We start from the raw sequence: 18,245 nt of genomic DNA on the forward strand, positions 1-18,245 counted from the left end.
TAGTTCAGATCCTCCTGCTATCAACAGAGTACATTAAATCTGCTTTTCATGTTCATAATTCACTATAAAATTAAGCTCTGAATTCTGTATCTCAGTACTTTTATATGCTATAATAGTTTTATGATTTATTTTAGTAAAAGCTGGATGATTATTTTCACTTACTCTGAGTAGTAGCTTTTGCATATTAGAGGTCTAGATCAGTAGTGATTGTTCCTCTCTTCTGAGGATACAGAGCCAGGAGGTACCTCAGATTACTGCAGTGGAGATGAGGCCAGATGTAAATAATGTCTGTCATCAGCAAGGAAAGGACAGCCACTCAGTCTCTACCGAAGAGCTGTAACAACAATTTCCTGTGTGTCAGGAATCCTTTATGTAAAACGTGCTTCGGGGCCAAGAGGTGAGGAAAAATCAGATGACCTGAGTCCTGTCTGTGTAACTATATTGTGAGATGACACTTGAGATAGTCGTTATATCACAAGCAAGTTTTAAAAGAGAAGTACAGCTTAGAACAGGAGAAATCTTATTCTAAGTAAGTAAGTAAGAAATCTTAAAATTTTTTTTCTTCATCAGGTTGATTTTTGAGTATTTTAACAGTTGGAATGTCATAGACTATCTTCAGTGCATACCGTGGCTTTAACCTTCTGGAGGCTTTGTTTCCAGAGAGTTAGCAGTACCATTTTGAATTGGCCATACCTAGAAACTGGAAAACACCTTTCTCCTCGTCATAGTACGTGAGCATTGATCAAAGTGTCATGTCCCAAACCCAGAGAACACTCCTGTTGCTGAAACATGTTCTCTGATTTTAATTATGGAGCAAATGGAATGGTAGACATTGGGATTTTGTCAGAGGCTCATGTAGTCAAGAGGATGTCCTCCAGGTAGGAAGGATGAATGTGATCCTTTGACAACAAGATCACCCTCGTTGCTCTCATCTGGTAGTCAAACATAATGAAGCAGAGCTCTGCTTACACTTCAAAACAAAACAAAACAAAACCAAATGATAAAAGCGAAAGCCACAAATCCCAAATTATATATTCATCAGCTGCCAGATCTAGAAACCTTTGTACAGAGACAAAACCAGAATAATTTCTAAAATAAAAAAGAGAAGGCAGTTGTTTATTCCTTTCATTACTAGCCTGCTTTAAAATGTGACTGCACCAGGAATAAGTAAACAATAAAGCCATTATCAGGGACTTCCACTATAGTGTGAGTGACCTTATTAAAGAGCAAGAATTGAAGGAAGAGAAAGAGAGGAGGAGGTTGGCAGGAGAGTGGCTACACGAGTTTGGGGCACAAAGCAAACAGAGCAAACAGTTTCCGGCCCAGTGATGAGCTGTGGGAGTGCTCAGAGTAAGAGCAGTGAGATGTGGATTCCGTTAGTGTCGTCTGTTAAGTATAATAGAGGGTTCGAGATGGTTTCCATGTCATCATAGTACAATTTAATGTCATTACCTAAAAAATTACACTCCTTGCTTGATATCTGCTAGTGATGCTTGTTAATGATGATTGGAGTTAAAAATTTGTTCCTGCGGTCCATTTCCTTTGTAAAAATGAGCGCTGGAGGACAGAGAGGAAGCCGTTTTCTTTCTTTCTGGTCTTCCTTCTAAAAAGGCAGACAGTCTGATGTCATCTCTCTGTCAAGTATGTTGTTCACAGGTTGTAAGTACGGACACCGAAGTGAATGATTCCTCAATCAGCTCCTTTAAGAGAACTATTAACTTGAACATTATCCAAAAAGAGATCTCTCCAAGATGTCATTAATCAAAGGAGATATGCAGGTGTAAAGTTGTTTTGCTAACTCATTGAGATTTCGTTGGGTCACGATTCCACACATGAAAAAAAAAATCCCAATTAAGACCATTACATGATCGTGAAATCGCATAAAACCTCTCACAGAAAAATGTGCTCACACCTTGAATGATATAATTTAACCTAGTGTAAAATGACTGCAGAGTCACTGTTCAAAGGCTGAGTGAAGTTTACAGCTACTATCCATTACTTTGTTATGTCAGACATGTTATGGCTCGGGAACCGTGACAGCAGAAATTCGTCGTCCATCGTGGTATGGGAAGAACCAGTCTGCCTTGAGACAGACTTGGTCCACAGCCCTCTGTCATTAATAGGCTGCGTTACCTTTGTTTTTATATCCAAAGCTCATTGCCAGATCAAGTTCTGAGTTCTGTTTATGGATTGTTTTTATGTTAGAAGAGTTTTCTAAAAGCCCGAAGATGTTTTTCACTCATTCTGTGCTGAGCGGTGGCTTCGGTATATTTAGAGGCAATGACCCATCGGGATCATTGATCTCTTCTGACGCTGCAGAGCCAGGAAGTGGCTCACATTTCTGCAGTGGAGATTTAGGCCAGATGTAAATAAAGTGTGTGGTCAGAGGGAAGAGGGTGTCTAGTCCAGCTCTTAGAAGAGCTAGAGGAACACACGTCAGTCTCGATGCTATTCTATGGAAAACCTGCTTCAAAGCCAAAGAGGTATGTAAGATAGTTTAATCAGATTATTTAAGGACCCTGTGATTTTGTAAATGTCTTATGGCACTTAAGACAAGTTATGTCGAAAGCAAAAGAGAGGTACAGGTCACCCAGAGATCTCTAACTATAAATAGCTTCTGTATTAATCAGATTTTCAAGGTGATCTCTCAGTGCGGTAGGTTTGGTTGGCAAATAAATACCTTTTATGAAAAACTGCTTCCGCATCCATGTGGTATATTTGCCGTCTGCTCCGCCATTTTGCTTTCCCATGAACTCTTGTCTAGGATCCTGGCCGTAATGGTATATAACGGTAAAAATGCCAGGCTCCTCCTCTGATTTATTGCACCATGTTCCGGCAAGGCTTTTAATCTGATCTTCATAGATTAAAGATACTGAGATCCTTTTTAAATAAGGTCCCTCTTCATAGGTATGGCCAAACCACTTGGTTTTGTTTTCTGAGGTTTTCTGTTTGTTTGTTAAGGAGAGCCACAAGAAATTCCATGAAGCACTCTTTGCAATTGTTCTTCCATTTATGTCACACCTTTTCCAGAAACAGTCCTCTTACTACGTATGGAAAGGCACTTTGTACACATTTTAATTCCTCAGTACCCTCTTTTTCTTGTAGACCTTTTGTTAAAAGGTTTCTTCTCTAACAAAGCAGGAGTCATTCCGTTTGTTGGAAAGTACAATTGAGGCTGATTTTTTAATAGGCAAGGTCACCCAAACATCTGAGTCGGTAAGGATGTTTACGACCAGAAACATCCAAAACATGATCGTCTTCTCAGGGTTTGTGTAAAGCAGGAGACAGTGGTGTCGGCATCTTAGGAGTCAGGTAACAGGAAAGATAGAGATTTTTGCTCGTTGGCTTTGTTAGTGCAGTTGTCGATGTCTAGCAAAGATATCTAATGCTATGTATTTCTAAGGCCAGCTTTGCTTATGAACAACATATTATAACTGTTAATTTTGCCTGGTCTCAGTTCTGGGGGGTAGGGGGTGGCTGCAAAGCCCCTGTGCTCTGCCTTCACTCCTAACTCCCACCCATTGACTCTCCTGCAAATAGGAGTTGCTGGTCCAGCCCAGCAGGCAGGGGGGAGCATTAGAGGTTGTCAGTGAAGAGAGCCTTGGGTGACCCCGTGCGCCCTGGTTGGAAGAGTCTGGACCAGCCTGCGAGAGTCTCTGGGGAACCCCCTGAATTGTGTAGATCCCTCCTCTCCACTTGGAAATGCTTGGCTTACAGAGATCTCTGGGACCCCCGTGGGGAAAGGTCAGCATTGAAAACGTCACTGTGCCCAATCCCCCCCTTTGCCAAAGAGGGAGTGACCTGAAACTGGAGGAGTTCCTGAGTCCTGCTGACGATGACCTGAGGTTTGAGTCCTCTCTGGCTGGAGGTTAGGGGTGCCTGGCCCGTACCCTCCCTGACGTGGGGCAGCTACATTGTCTACCTTCTCTAGATGTCAGCCGCCTAAGGAAACCAGTAACTGACAATCACCTGGCGGAGGAGAAAAACAGCTCTATTCTTAAGACTCACAACAATGAAGCGGGAGAAGAAACAAAGCCACCGAATCACTCCCTATCACAATGGGCATATTCAGGGAGACGGACACCATCTGATGAGACTTAGTAAGAGCCCTTGCTTCCAACAAAGCAAAAAAAGACCTTGAGGAACTAAAAAGTGTGACTGTGCCAGACTCAAAGTCCGTAGGAAAGAGTGATGTTTGTTGAAACGTGAACTCATCACCTAGAAGATCAAGTGATGAAGGCTTCGACTCACACAATATTAGGTCCCAAAGGATAGAAATCAGGCTGGAAAAGTAAAACAGCTTAGAGAAAATGCAGAGAAGATGTGGTGTGAATAATCAGCAGACCAATAGGATAAAGAAGAGGAAGGAGAAGCAGGTTACGACACTTGGCAGGCTAACGAAAAACCTTGTGTCTCCAGATGAGAAGGGCCCACCATATTCTATGCAAAATTCCTAACACACAGGGAATCTTGCAAAATTTAAGAAAGAAGTGATGGAGCCAGAAGATGCTGGAATAATATCTCCAGACCACTAAGGGAACACGGCTCTGAAGAATCAACCTTAAAATAGACGCGCAAAAATCACCTAATCCATCAAGATAAATTTCTGTTCAGACGCACTCCATCACATTTGCTAATTGATTTATTCAGAGCATTACCACTCTTCAAAATTTTCATTAGTTCCTGTTTCTATGTTTATTTTCTCTCTCTGCTGCTAGAATGTAACATGCTTGATATGCGCGGAATTTATTTCCTGTATCTGTAGCTCTTAAAACAAAAATTAATTGATTAACTGGCCACTTTACGTTTTAAGAGTTTAAAGTCTTTTATACCGTAACTTGTAATTTGAAAAATGTTTTTACTTAAAGGTGTAGTTTTTAAGATTCATCTCAGATCAGATTTGTACCAGAGAAGTGAATCTCATCTATTTACATTTTTCGGGGAGGGGGGAGTGTTCAAAAGATAAGATTTTTCAAAAGCCTATCGGAATTGTAATCAAGATTTTAACACTGTAGAATAAATGTGAAAAGCACTGTCCTGATTATGTTGTTTTTAATGTATATTTCCTGTTCCTTTCTTATTAAAGTAAAAAACCTCCAAAGCAAGAATGCTGCCTTTCTAAACATAAATATGCTTGAATGTATATCCATTCAAATGAGTGAATGCTGTGTGTTGGAACTAAGTTAGTTCTTGGTTTCCACACATGCACGACACGGCTTCTGTGGAACAACATAATGCCGGGGAGTTGAGGGTCTCCCGTAGGTTCAAGGAGCCAGTCTGGGTGCAGTGAGGCAGGATGGCCTGGTAGTAAGAACATGACTTTCGGAGGTAGAGCCCCTGAGCCTGATTGCCATACATCCAGTGTAATCAGGTCAGGCTCTTTCAGAGCTGACGCGCCAAGAGTCACTTCAAGAATAGTTGCTCTCCAGCCAAACAAACTAATAACAAAATAAATCAGCAGCCCTGCAGAAGATATGAACAGAGTGAAGAAAACAATGTGCCAATCAGAAAGTGGTTCATAAATAGAAGAGTCTTGTGATTTGGAGCCCAACAGGCCTGACTCCCGAGCAGAATGCCAATGGCTGTGTGGCCTCAGGCCATCACTGCGGTTCTGAACCCACGCGTCTCGCCTGTGTGACTGACTGGGATAAGATACTGGCGACTACTGGAAGCTGTCAACACAGACGTGCAAATCCCTTAGAATGGTGCCATTGTAAGCACCCAATAAATACTAAATATCTTTTTTTTTTTAAGAGAAGAGTGTCAAATTGTGTCTGTGTCCTTGTATATGCAGTGCAGGAGACATTAGTCCTCCTTTTTTTATGGTCATATTGGGTGGGGAGGTGCTATATGGTCTGGTCACATTTGAACTTTAAAACTATAGTTACTTACCCTGATTTAGATTTCAGGCTCACCACACACAAAATGTAAATATATTCTTCACTCTAAAATCATAAATTAGTATTCTGCCATTCAAGCCAATCTCTGTTCCATCATAGTCCCAGAGAAACTCAACTCTGGTTAATGTCGGGGAGGGGTTTTCTGTCTAGAGGGGCCACACATGTTTCTGCCCAAGTGACAGCAGCCCTGAAACAGGGAGTGAGGTGTGGACACTTTCACTGCTGTGCATGAGGAATTAGGGCGACTCTAGACACTTTGGGGTGTAGCCTTCCCACCTGATAACGTCTTCCCCCTGCGTGTTTGGATGGGGCCAGAGAATACCAGACGGCTTTCAGCCAGACCGAGCTGTCTGCTTGGGCAGTGAACAGGAGAACTCTAGAAGCTCCATTTTCCCTCTAGCTCCTGTGATGGTCGTGACTTACGTCTCAAAGGCTGAGCTGAATTCATTTCCAAATCGGGAAGCACTTTAATCTCTTGAACATTGACTGCAAGCCCTATCACAAATCACGTTAATCATCTATTTTTAAATGTAACATCTCACGAACCCTCATCAGTTCAAAACCTGGCTCATCCGTCCGGAGGCTTCAATCATTTCCAGATCACCATATCATATTAAATTAGCCATACTTAAAAACTTGCTTTCATTAACCTCAGGAGGCTCACCGGTAGTCACGGAGAGACTTAACGGACCTGACTCTTTTAATAAAGACCCAAGAAAGGGGAGTTTAGTCCACTGCATGTCTATTGTTACTGTATTATCAGACTCAGAACATTCTATCTCTAGCCTTCCCTGTTTGCTCTTGCACGATTATTAATATTTTGGTGTTTCTTTGGATTTCCAGAGTACAGTGACATAGACCAGGAGACAGCCCTGGCCGGTGCACAGGGCTTCCTGGGCTGTCTGTCCGCGGTGCAGCTCAGCCACGTGGCCCCTCTGAAGGCCGCGCTGCAGCCTAGCCACCCGGCCCCTGTCACCATCTCAGGACATGTGACAGAGTCCAGCTGTGTGTCCCAGGCTGGCACTGATGCCACATCAAGGGAGAGGACACACTCGTTTGCAGGTAGGGGAATGGCTCCTCCTTTGCAGTAACAAACACACCTGTCCCCTGGGTGTTGAATCTTCTGATGCCACTGTTGCAATGCGTTCTCAAGGTGGCCTCCCCAGATTGGTTTTGTTTAACTTCCAATCCATTTCTCTTCTAGATCCTCAGTGCCTTATCCATGTGAGCCACTGCAGTTGATGCTGCTGAGGTTAAAAAAAAAAAAAAATCACAGAGATCCCACACTGATTAAATGTTTTAAGATTTTTTTCCCCCAAAATTTCTTCTTTTTACTTGGCTCTATCCCTCCCTCCCACTTTTTTTTTTTTTATCCTTTTACTGCAGATCATTCTGGAACAAGAGATGACAGAGAACCCCTAGCTAATGCAATCAGAAGTGACTCTGCAGTAATTGGAGGTAACAGAAGGCGTGAATGAACTCTTCTTTGGTACTTCTCATCTCTAGGAGTGGGGAATAGTTAGCACTAGAGAAACGGTGGGGAATCCATACATATCCCCACTGCGGGACACTGGATCCTGAGGTCAATGGCGGGGGTGGTTTATTATTTATACTGGGTGGTCTTTTAGAGTCTTCTTGAATTCATGAATTCCTTGAAGATTTTCCGTATACATAATTGATCATTTCCCTGAAGTGCCACACTCATACAGTTGCTACTCTGTGTAAAACTGAACATCATTTAACTTGAAAATGGCCTTCTACAATCCCTAAGGAATTCTGAATATATCTGGGGAGGTACTATTTCTGTTGGCTTCATGGATTTTGTCGTATTGTTTCCACAAGAGTTTATGTAAAAAGTAGGAAAAACCTGAGATTAACACTGGGAACATACATTTTATGTTGTGTTAATACTCAATGAAATGGGTATTTCCGTGGTTTAGATGCTCACATCAGTGAATATAACACTTTTAGTTGCATTTTTTTAATCAAATATTAGGCCAATGGAAGGAAAGTGGTTTGTAGTTATTTTAAATTGCAGAATTAACACAAAAAATTTTAAAGTATACCTTCCTGGCAATGAAACAGCATGTTCTCTGAGGCACAATTTATTCAGAGCCTACCCCCAAAATATACCTTTTTCTTCCTGATGAATGATCTTTAGAAAGTAATTAATCAGATAATGGAAATGCTAAGCGACTCACCTTTTCTTCACACTTTGCATATGAGATGAACATAAAAAATAAACAGTTATTACATTGCCAGATAATGTGATTTCACTTTAACTTGGGCAGTTTATGTGGGCTTTATGTCTGGTCCATTTTTGTTCTATTTTTTTACATCTTTATTCGTTCAGACATCAACTTCCTTGAAGTCGTTAGGATTTTACTTAAACAGAGAATAGTACTAGTCATATCTTTGTGAGGATGTTAACATCCTCATTGCCATTTCAGTTGCTTTTCTTTTTATCAGATTAATGGTGTATAAATTAAAGATACATAAGATAGAATTCCCATTTAGTCATATGATAAGCAAAAAACAAACAACAGTAAATCCCTCCGAAAGGAGTAGTTAATAACTGAGTGTCTAAAAGAAAATACATTAATATATTATTAAAAATACATTATGTGGTAAAAACTCATTTGAAGCTATAGCAATTAACGTGCTTAACATTTTCACATTTTTATTTTTTTAATGTTTTTATTTATTTTTGAGAGAGAGACAGAATACTAGTGAGGGAGGGGCAGAGAGAGAGGGAGACACAGAATCCAAAGCAGGCTCCAGGCTCTGAGCTGTCAGCACAGAGCCCGACGCGGGGCTCAAACTCACAAACCGCGAGATCATGCCTTGAGCCGAAGTCGGACGCTCAACCAAGTGAGCCGCCCAGGCGCCCCAATGTGCTTAACATTTTAAATGACGATTCCTTGTCAAAGCAATTGTCTCAGTCTCCCAATGGTGCTTTTTCCATACATTTAACTGGTATAGATATAGGGAGACACAGATTCACAGATATACATAGAGAATGACTGGACAGTCAAGCCAGTATTAGAGCACAATATTGAATCTTTAGAATATTGTTGCTTTGGGCAAAGATCATTGGTAATATTTACAGAATATAGGAGGGGTATATTGATAAGTCATTCTCTGTTCCTGTGGAATGGAAACATGTTATAGGTCATCTCTGAAATCTGTCTTGGCTCAAATACGTACAGCAGAGAAAGACAGTGTGGAAGGTGTGTGCAGCTTGGGAACTGAGGGCCTGGGAACACGTGGTGTCTGCTTCTGCTCATTGCTCAGACAAAGCTTCAGAAGCAGAGCAGTTGATCATGGCCGTTGAAGCTCAGAAGGCCTTGTCTTGGGACCACATGCAATTTATCTGCTAAATCACAGAATATCATCCTCCAGGGTGTTTCTCCATCTGGTAGCATCGCGGTATAATTCTTCGCCCGTTGTCTCGTTACTCGTAAATTGCGCCCACTGTGTAACAATAATTAATCCATTTAAAATTTCTCCAAATTGGCTAATCGCCCTATGTTCTACATTTTAGATCATCTTTTTCTTCACTTACAAACACTGAATAATGTAAGATGGGAAAATTGTTCAGTAAGACTTTTTTAACCGTGACCCAGATATTACAGAGGGTTTCTGGCCAGGCTACACAGATATGGATGGTGAGAATTAGACAAAGAGAAAGCTACCTAATTTCCTCATAAAAACATTCACACAGAGCTTCAGATGGCAATGTCACAGAGCACAGTGGTTTGCCGTATTTTATTTAGTGTATTTTTTTTTTTTTTTTTGGTATAGCAGGTTAAATCAAGGTTTTTGTTGGATGTGACAAATCCTGACATGACACCTTCCCCAAATTAAAGGAGATAAATCACATATATGAAACAAACTAGTTCCAGAGTCCCCCCATGATTATGACCATCTGGATGTCCTGTCTGGGCCACTGTAATATTGATATTTATTTTATAATTGCTGTAGCCTTGTCTCTACTATACCTCATCAGTTTTTCATATTGAAATAATTCAGAATATCTCTCTTGAAACAAGAGGCCTAAATTAAGAGGCCAGACAATAGAAATATTTATAGCGACTCAACTGATGAGAGGCAAAATATATAACAACAAATGATATTCTGATTAAAATTATTATTTATTAATATGACTAATAATAATAAAAATAACTGTATCCTTTAGTAAATTCTTCAGATTTCAAGTGCAGAATTTGGTTGTCACATTTATGTTAGACTTATATGAGCAAGGAATTACTGTCCTTCTCAGGTAAGCCCGACCCAACCTAACATTGGCTTAGCCATTGGCAATATTATATAATTTGCTGTAGTGAATTTAATTGCCCATTAAATCATGTGCTCAGGAGTCCACTGTGATTGGTGAGAACCTTCAATGTGTTGGCTTGGTCGGTTTCCATTAGAGTTCTATGCCCCCGACTTAAACTGGAATGAAGAATTCCTAGCTTTACAATATGACACTTGATCCACATTGCTGTTTTCATTGTGCCTATTTTTGTCTGAAAACAACTTCATCGGTTAATACCTCCACCGTTTTCATCAGAAAAGTCGAAGTGTTAGGAAACTCTCAAACTCATGGTGACAGGCAATAGTTTTCCACATTCTCTTTCTCATCTGAAAGCTTGACTTTTATCACTGGCGACATATATTGTCAGTTGTTTTTCTTCAAGTGACAGACTCACTTCACACGTTTTAGAGAAAATATCTGCCAAATATCCAAGTCAAAACAACCATAGTTTGTCAGTCATTCTTTCAAATAAAAATGGTGTTCCATGAAGTGAAAAGTAAGTAGTTGAGCTCACAAGTCAGCTGTTCACACAGGCGCTCTTCCTGGAGACAGCCGTCATACTTGGAGATCCATCCAAAGTACTTTCTACCTCATTGCCCAAAATGTTAAAAAGGCTTATAGCCAAAAGGTCAGTATTTCATAAAATAAGTAATTTTTAGGGCTTCATTAAGGACACTCTTAAAATGAATCTGGCTTGCTTTTTTTTTTTTCTTTTTTGTGGGATTGCCTGGCAATCTAACGCCTTCTGCCTTATGAATTCCACGACCGCTTTTACGGTTCGGTAGCCTTGCCTTAATTCATGCGAAGGTACCAGGAATTTTACCTAACCCTGTTTTACATTAATAGTGGATATGTCAACACAATGAGAGAGGCATCTTGGAATTATTATGAAAATAGCTTTGACCCTGTGGATCTCCTCAAAGTGTCCTGAGGACCAACAGGGATTCACAGAACACGCTTTGAAGAACTACTAGCCCGATGTAACGCCAAGGTCGATAACCATATGTTGGCATAGCTAAGAATTGTGGTATTTAAATGTTTTATTAACAACCAGATGTTTCAAAATATCAATATTTCTCCTACAGAAATAATCGAAATAATCTATGTTATCTGTGTCAATATATTTCACTAGTCAGGATTATTCATATACATATATCCTGTTCCTCCTATTCAGCAGTATGACAGACTATTGAGAATCAACTGAATTACAGTGTTTAAATATTGAAGTACAAAAACACATTTAATTATTTTATAACATTACTACTATCTGTAAATTTAAAATAATAACAATTTGTGTATTAATATGCAGTGACCAACCACATGGTCTTAGAGACATGTCAGTAACATCTTGCGTTATATGTAAATGCACTAAAAATTTGAAAAATAAGTGGAAATGCACTAAATAAATCCAATATCATATGCATGCAGAATAAACGGAGGTGAACCCCCAGGGCTGATAGAGGAACTCAGAGATAGACAGACTCGGGTATATTATGACACCGCCCGATCCAGAAATACCTGAGGTTTTGATATTTTTAATTCATATCTACTAGATGCTTGATGTATGTAGAAAATGATTTTATCATGACTTATTAAGCAACAAAGTCAGCAGGGCTTCCGTTTGGACAAAAGTTCTGACTTTGCGTTGTTTTTCTCTTCCCTCCCCAGGTCTGATAGCGGTTGTGATCTTTATCTTGCTGTGCATTGCTGCCATTGCTGTTCGCATTTATCAGCAGAAAAGGTTATACAAAAGAAATGAGGCAAAAAGGTCAGAGAATGTAGACAGTGCCGAGGCTGTTTTGAAAAGTGAGCTTAATATACAAAGTGCAGTCAATGAAAATCAGAAAGAGTACTTCTTCTGATTGGCAGCTGTGTTTTAACTTACAATCCCGACAGTCTGTTTTAATAGCCGGGGGCTCTCAACGGACAAGAACATGTTCTTCCACTGAATGTACACACAATTGATTTGCAGCACTGCCGTCTTGCCATATCCAGACTCAAGATGGCTCCAGGAGGCCTCATCCAGGGATGTATTTCCCATAGCAATCGTTCTACAGAACAAGGGATGAGATACCGCTCTTAATTTCCGACCGTTCTGATAGGATCTAAAACGGAAGTTTAACTCGCTTGATGACTACGGTTTTTAAACGTGAAGACCGTATCCCTGGTCTCTCAACCGTGTGGTACGTAAGTTTTGTTAGAGGTAAAAATCAAAATTGGACAATACGGACCTTGCTTTACTGGAGAACATGCTCGTGTTTGCTTTAGTGTCCCTATGGTGTTATTAATAGACCTGGAAATGCTTCTGAGATCCTGTTTGGCTGGTGTTTGCATCTTCAGTGGCCAAAAGTATATAAAACCCCTTTGCCTTTCTCTGTGTTACATTCAATACAGCTTATCAATAGTCTTGAAAGATGTTGTGTTGTCATTGGTTTGTTTTGATTGTTCTTTTTCTATTTGACTTCTCTTAATGATTTGGAATACCTTAGGTTTTGAGTGTCAGACTTCAGCTCTGAATGTAAAATTCATATGCAACCAGACTCGGAAAGTGCTTTGGTTGTCAGCGTGCGATGTCTTGCCTTTTAAAATTTTCATAATCTGCTATCATTGTTCAGTAGTGGCGGGAGGTAAGACCCTGGATAATGCCAATTTCCCAAAGAATGTGAAATGTTTGCAACTCTTCAACTTGTCAACATAAAAACCACAACTCTTAACAATGCACAAATTTTATTTACAACTGTAATATCTCATATGAAACACACCTCTGAGAATATTTTCCCCAAACCTTATGCCAGTTTTCTTTATAGGTTTGTTCTTCTGTTTTTCTAAAGTTTATCACCAAATTTTCTTTGATCTCCCTTGACTGTATTCCATGGGGAATGTTTCTTATGTATTAGAAAAAAAAAAAAAAAGACAGCTGGAAGTGGAGAGCTCCATTCCCCATCCTAAAACATATACTCCTTCAGGCATACATTTTTCTGTGCCCTGACCTCCGGGACAGATTTTGTAAAATATAAGCTGCAGCCACGCCCCCCTCCCCTACTTTCTCCAAAAGCAGTTGAGTGGTTACAGAGTGCTCACTCTATGGGGTGATGGCGTATTGCATGATTTATGCTTCGTCTGCCATTCTGTCATCTCTCATTTACGGTGACGGGGTAATTTCTCGAAAAGTACCAACAATCAATATAACCTGCTAACTAGTGCATTCTGATTAGGGTGTATATACATACCAAGAGATCATAGAATTATCAGTGACCTTATGAAACTTGTTGCAATAATTGGTTTTGAGGCAAAGCAAACAAGGTGCATGCATGTAGTTCTCTTTAAATTTCATAAGCCAGTTATATAATAAAGGCACTTTGCTGTTTATGATCACGCTGCCCGGGTGCCTGGCAAGGAACAGTTGGATCCCTTAGTTCGTCCACACCAGAACAATTTGCGAATACATAAATTAATCATCTTATTTTCCTTCTCAACCTCCTTACAAAAGCTGCCTGTCTTTTCCATAGCTCTGTATCCATTTTGCTGTTTCTGTAAATGCCTGACTAAATCTTAGGATATGAATTAACATAGTAGTTTATGAAGGACCGATGTTGATGAGTGGCATACTTTCTTCTTTTTAATTGAAAGACTTGAAGAATCGAACACAGAAGTGCTAGTTTTTATTTGATGCAAAGCTGAATGCAAGCATCCTAACGGCCCTGAATCTGTTAGAAGTGTTCATGTGATTTAGTAGCCGCATTAACCTGGTTGGGAGTGTAGACAGGTTTATAGATGGTGAAGCCTCGTGGTACTGTGTGGTCCGCACCACTAGAAGCTGCAACGTGATGGCCTCACAACGCATTGATTCGTCATTTGTCATGATTTTCAGTTCCGGGTTTGTAATCTATTCTTTCTTTTTTCTTAATAAAATGCATTTTTGAAGTTAAAATGCAGGATATATTTTAAGAGACGTTGTATAAAGGTTTAAACTGAGGGAATGACACTGGATTTTCATTTTCTTAAAACAGTAAAAAGACGTGTAGATGTCAACCTCCTTTACTGGCGGTCTGTGTTTTTTAAGCCTTTCGGTACATCCCGTGATTATTATGAATTATTAACAAAAACTGCATTTATCATGTATTTTCCTTTGAAATGGACACAAAAATGGCAGGAGAAAACAGAAAAAGGTTTACTGATTATGACAGGTGAGGGCAGTTGAACGACATTTAAAGTTTTGCCGGAGGCGAGCCTTTGTCAGCAACTGTTTGTGGAAACATTCTGTGTGTTTGAACGGGGCTCGATCCTTTTACTTCCAGAGAGCTTGGCCAGTGAGGCTACACTGACAGACCAGATTATGTCGAAGGATACTGTGCACCCTTCTATAATATAAAAGTTTTTAAAAAGTCCCTTATCTGTGATTTCACAGGAACACAATATATAATTAACATTCTCTTTTTAAGAAGAGGAACTTTCTAAATCTCATTAAATTCCAATGTGCTAATATGCAAATAGAGTGGAGTTAATGTGGCATTGAATACTCGCCTCTATGAAATAGGGGTCATCTGTGGGAAATGACATCTTAATTTTGTGGAAGCCGTGCCACTTAAATGGCCCTTGACCACTCTAGCAAATAGCTTCGTTTTTAAAAAATTCCGTTCCCAAGGGGGCTCCTGGGTGGCTCAGTTGGTTAAGCGTCCCACTCCTCATTTTGGCCCAGGTCGTGATCTCATGGTTCCTCTGCTGACAGCACAGAACCTGCTTGGGATTCTCTCTCTCCCTCTCTGTCTCTCTCTCTCTCTCTCTCTCTCTCTCTCTGTGCCCCCCACCCCTTGTGCTTGATTTCTCTCTCTCTCAAAATAAATATTAAAAAAAAAATCCTTTCTCAAGTGTCACTCTTTGAAACACATTTAATAAATTCTTTAGATGGCAAGGTAAACACCTGACGACCAAACAGAAGCCAGTTATTTAATATTGTTTATGTTGGGGTGCCTAGGTGGCTCAGTCAGTTAAGCATCCAACTTTGGCTCAAGTCATGATCTCACGATTCATGGGTTCGATCCCTGTGTTGGGCTCTGTGCTGACAGCTCAGAGCCCGGGGCCTGCTTTGGATTCTCTGTCTCTCTGCCCCTCCCCAGCTCATGCTTGCTCTCTCTTTCTCTCTCTCTCTCTCTCTCAAAAATAAACATTGAAAAAAAATTTTTTTAATTAAAAAAAATTGTTAATGTTAAAAAATAAAACTGCCAGTTATTCTACCAGCAAAAGTGGGTTTATTCGGGAACAGCAGGGATGCAATTCGGGATAAGCAAGCTATGGCAAAATGATAGGCAAGTTGCCTGGACAAAGAAGAGGAATGCTGTTTGTAGAGGAAAGGGGGCAGGGAGGTTGGAAAGGCTGTTACCAACAAGTCCATTGGAATAAACTGGGAGTTCCAAGTGTAGGGGCTTCTCATTGGCTGAGCTGTGACTGTCTGTCATTGGCTGTGTTGCAGGAGGTGTGTAGGGGGAGGTGGGGTCAGGGAAGAGGAAATCCTTTTTTCCTCCTTCCTCCTATTCCTCCTGCTGGGAATAGTGAAGTAGTTTCCCACGCAAGGTGGTCTTTTCCTCTTGGGTCTGTAATTGAGGAGGGGTAGGGCATGAGCGTGCCCTGCGGGCCTCCTGCCTCCATTCTAAATGAGGTTCCCTTTTATAAATTTTCACAAAATCCACTTTAATTAATTGGTACTATCTTTCATGTATAATGGAATCTGGGAATGGGGTCCATCAGGCAACTGGAGAGCACAGATGTGTTACTGTACGATACATATTAGTGTGAACAGCTGAGTTTTACAGATGAAATGTCCAGGACACAGGTATATGAGGTGGTGTCCCCAAAAGGACACGTCAGCAATGTGGAAGTGATGAAACCGTGATGGGAATTTCCTTTTGTTCCCACGTGTTTCTGATCTTAGTACTTCCAAGACCTGGAGTTTTGGCAATTATTTAGTGGCATGGAAAAATTGAAGGATCTTGGTGTCCTCTTTGTCCAGAATGACCTATACTTCTAGATCTCTCCCATATCCTTTAAAAAGAACATAGATCTTTATCTGGTAGGTCATTGCCATTGATAGATTTGGTTTTCTTTAAAAAATATTTAGTAAGCTTATGGCCCTCGACACCAGGAGAGACGATTATAACTGGAGCACTTTGTATCGTCATGAAATACACCATACGAGCTCAACCCGATGGATCAAGGCATCAAATATCTTCGTTATAACAGAAGAAAAGATGAAATAGATCCAATTTACGTCAACAACGTTCAGTCGATTGATCGGCTTTCTGGTCCTTGTGTTGACTATGAGATGGATCTACTAGATATGTTCAGGATGTCCTGGTCGTCCTTTATTTTTCCCAAGTTTGAGTGATTGGAGAGTGGTAACGGAAGAAAAAGAACAGAAGGAACAGAAGCCGACTGTCTATGTGTTGGGGACATGTGTGAGTGAGCGTATGCATGTGTACAAGAAGGAATACCAAATGAGGACAAAGCAAATATGAACTGTGAAACAGTCTGCATATAATTTAGCTAAGAGAGCTGGACTTTTGGTGTGGCAAGAGCTTCCCTGGGGACTGGTTTTGAAGATTTGCAAATGAAAATAAATGGGATGGAAAACAGTCTGACCCAGATTATAATGGCTTCTCCAGTGCAATAGCCTTTTAGTCTTTTTCCTATTTGTAACATTAAATTTTTTGTTAAAAAATACGTGAATATATTGAAAAAAATGAAATAGCACAAGAAATCTTGCAAGGAAACGTAGCTCTCTGTTACCATATCGCCTCCCCATCCCTCTCAGCTCTTTTAGATGCCTCTTGTGAGCTGCCCCCATCTCTTCATCACATGATGTAGCAGGCCAGCTTCCTTGGGAAGCAAACTCCAAGGCAGTGGTTATCACAAAGGACATTTATTGGGGAGAATTGTTGGGATCAACATCTGTGGGGGAGGGGAGGAGGAAGGATGGGGCCCATCACCCAACCTGTGCTGCTGTCACAAGGGCTCAGCCAACTCTGATGTCCTGAGTGGGAGTGAGGGGGCTGGGCATTTACACTCTCCTTTCAGCCAGGCACTGGATGTTGACTGCCTGGGGAAGTGGGTAATGAACTTGGACAAACAGCTCTCTTCAGCCTCAGCAGTTCCTAAGGAAGGAGAACAAATGCTGCTCAGCATCTGGGGAAAAGAAATTGTTCAGTGCTGCCCCAGGGATCTGGGTGGCACATCTCATCATCCCTGAGGGTTTGCCCCTGTGCTGCTCAGATCCATCATCATCTGTGTTCTGGGATCAGCTCCTTCAGGACTCTGGCGAGCCTCATTTCCTGGGAAACTTACATGAGGAAGGAGGACAGAACGAACCACATATCCTGCCCCTGCAAGTGATCTCTTGGCTGCCACTGGTACTCATTCTCTCCCTCCACTGCTGCCTGTGCAGGACTCCTGTACTAGCTAACAGCTCTTCAGAGAGTTTGAACCATTGCCTCCTATGACCTCTCCAGCTGTAGCTGCTGTTCTTTTGCACTTACCATTAAAATTGGTCAAAGGAGTATCTAGAGGCCAAACATATTCCTCCTTGTCCCCAAAGTGTAAAAGTAGCTCTCTCTTATCACTTATCAGGGACAATTACTCCTGACATAGCCTCCCACATAACACTGCCTCAGCCAAAGATCCACGTTACAGCAGAGATGCATGGGAACGAGCACATTTCCGTGAGACTGCTGGTCCTTTCATATCATACCTTCAGAAGGTCTCTGTAGATCCCCCACAGGTGGTGTTGGCTGATACCTTACAGGCAATAAAGACAACTCATCTCTGAAATAAGAAATGATTCCAATCAAAAGTAATCTCTGATCCTTTCAGGGTAGAAAAGATCTGATGTAGTCAACTTGCCACAAAATTGGTGTTTTTGTAGAGGGGAACCGTTCTGGGGAATGGACACTGGTGTCTGTTGCTGACCACTCGACCATTCGGGAGTGGCAGTAGTTATATCAACCCTGACGAGTGGGAGCTCATGTTGCTTGATG

The 18,245-nt window shown here is 40.9% G+C and overlaps 1 protein-coding gene across 3 annotated transcripts in view; it reads left to right on the forward strand.

Moving 5' to 3' along the window:
- CNTNAP4 (contactin associated protein family member 4) overlaps positions 1–14,231 on the forward strand; it is a 250,253-nt gene extending 236,022 nt beyond the window's left edge. For 2 of the 3 annotated variants that reach the window (XM_042969646.1, XM_042969647.1), the window contains 4 exons: positions 6,744–6,962; positions 7,287–7,358; positions 11,887–11,986; positions 12,191–14,231. In XM_042969646.1, coding sequence (XP_042825580.1) covers positions 6,744–6,962; positions 7,287–7,358; positions 11,887–11,986; positions 12,191–12,287 — 488 coding nt within the window. In that variant the 3' untranslated portion in view covers positions 12,288–14,231. Of the gene's footprint in view, positions 1–6,743; positions 6,963–7,286; positions 7,359–11,886 lie in introns of all 3 variants that reach the window. The other variant, XM_042969648.1, reaches the window with a different exon arrangement.
- The last annotated feature ends 4,014 nt before the right edge of the window (positions 14,232–18,245 follow it).

This window comes from Panthera tigris, chromosome E2 (genome assembly GCF_018350195.1).
Source record: "Panthera tigris isolate Pti1 chromosome E2, P.tigris_Pti1_mat1.1, whole genome shotgun sequence".
NCBI lineage: Eukaryota > Metazoa > Chordata > Mammalia > Carnivora > Felidae > Panthera > Panthera tigris.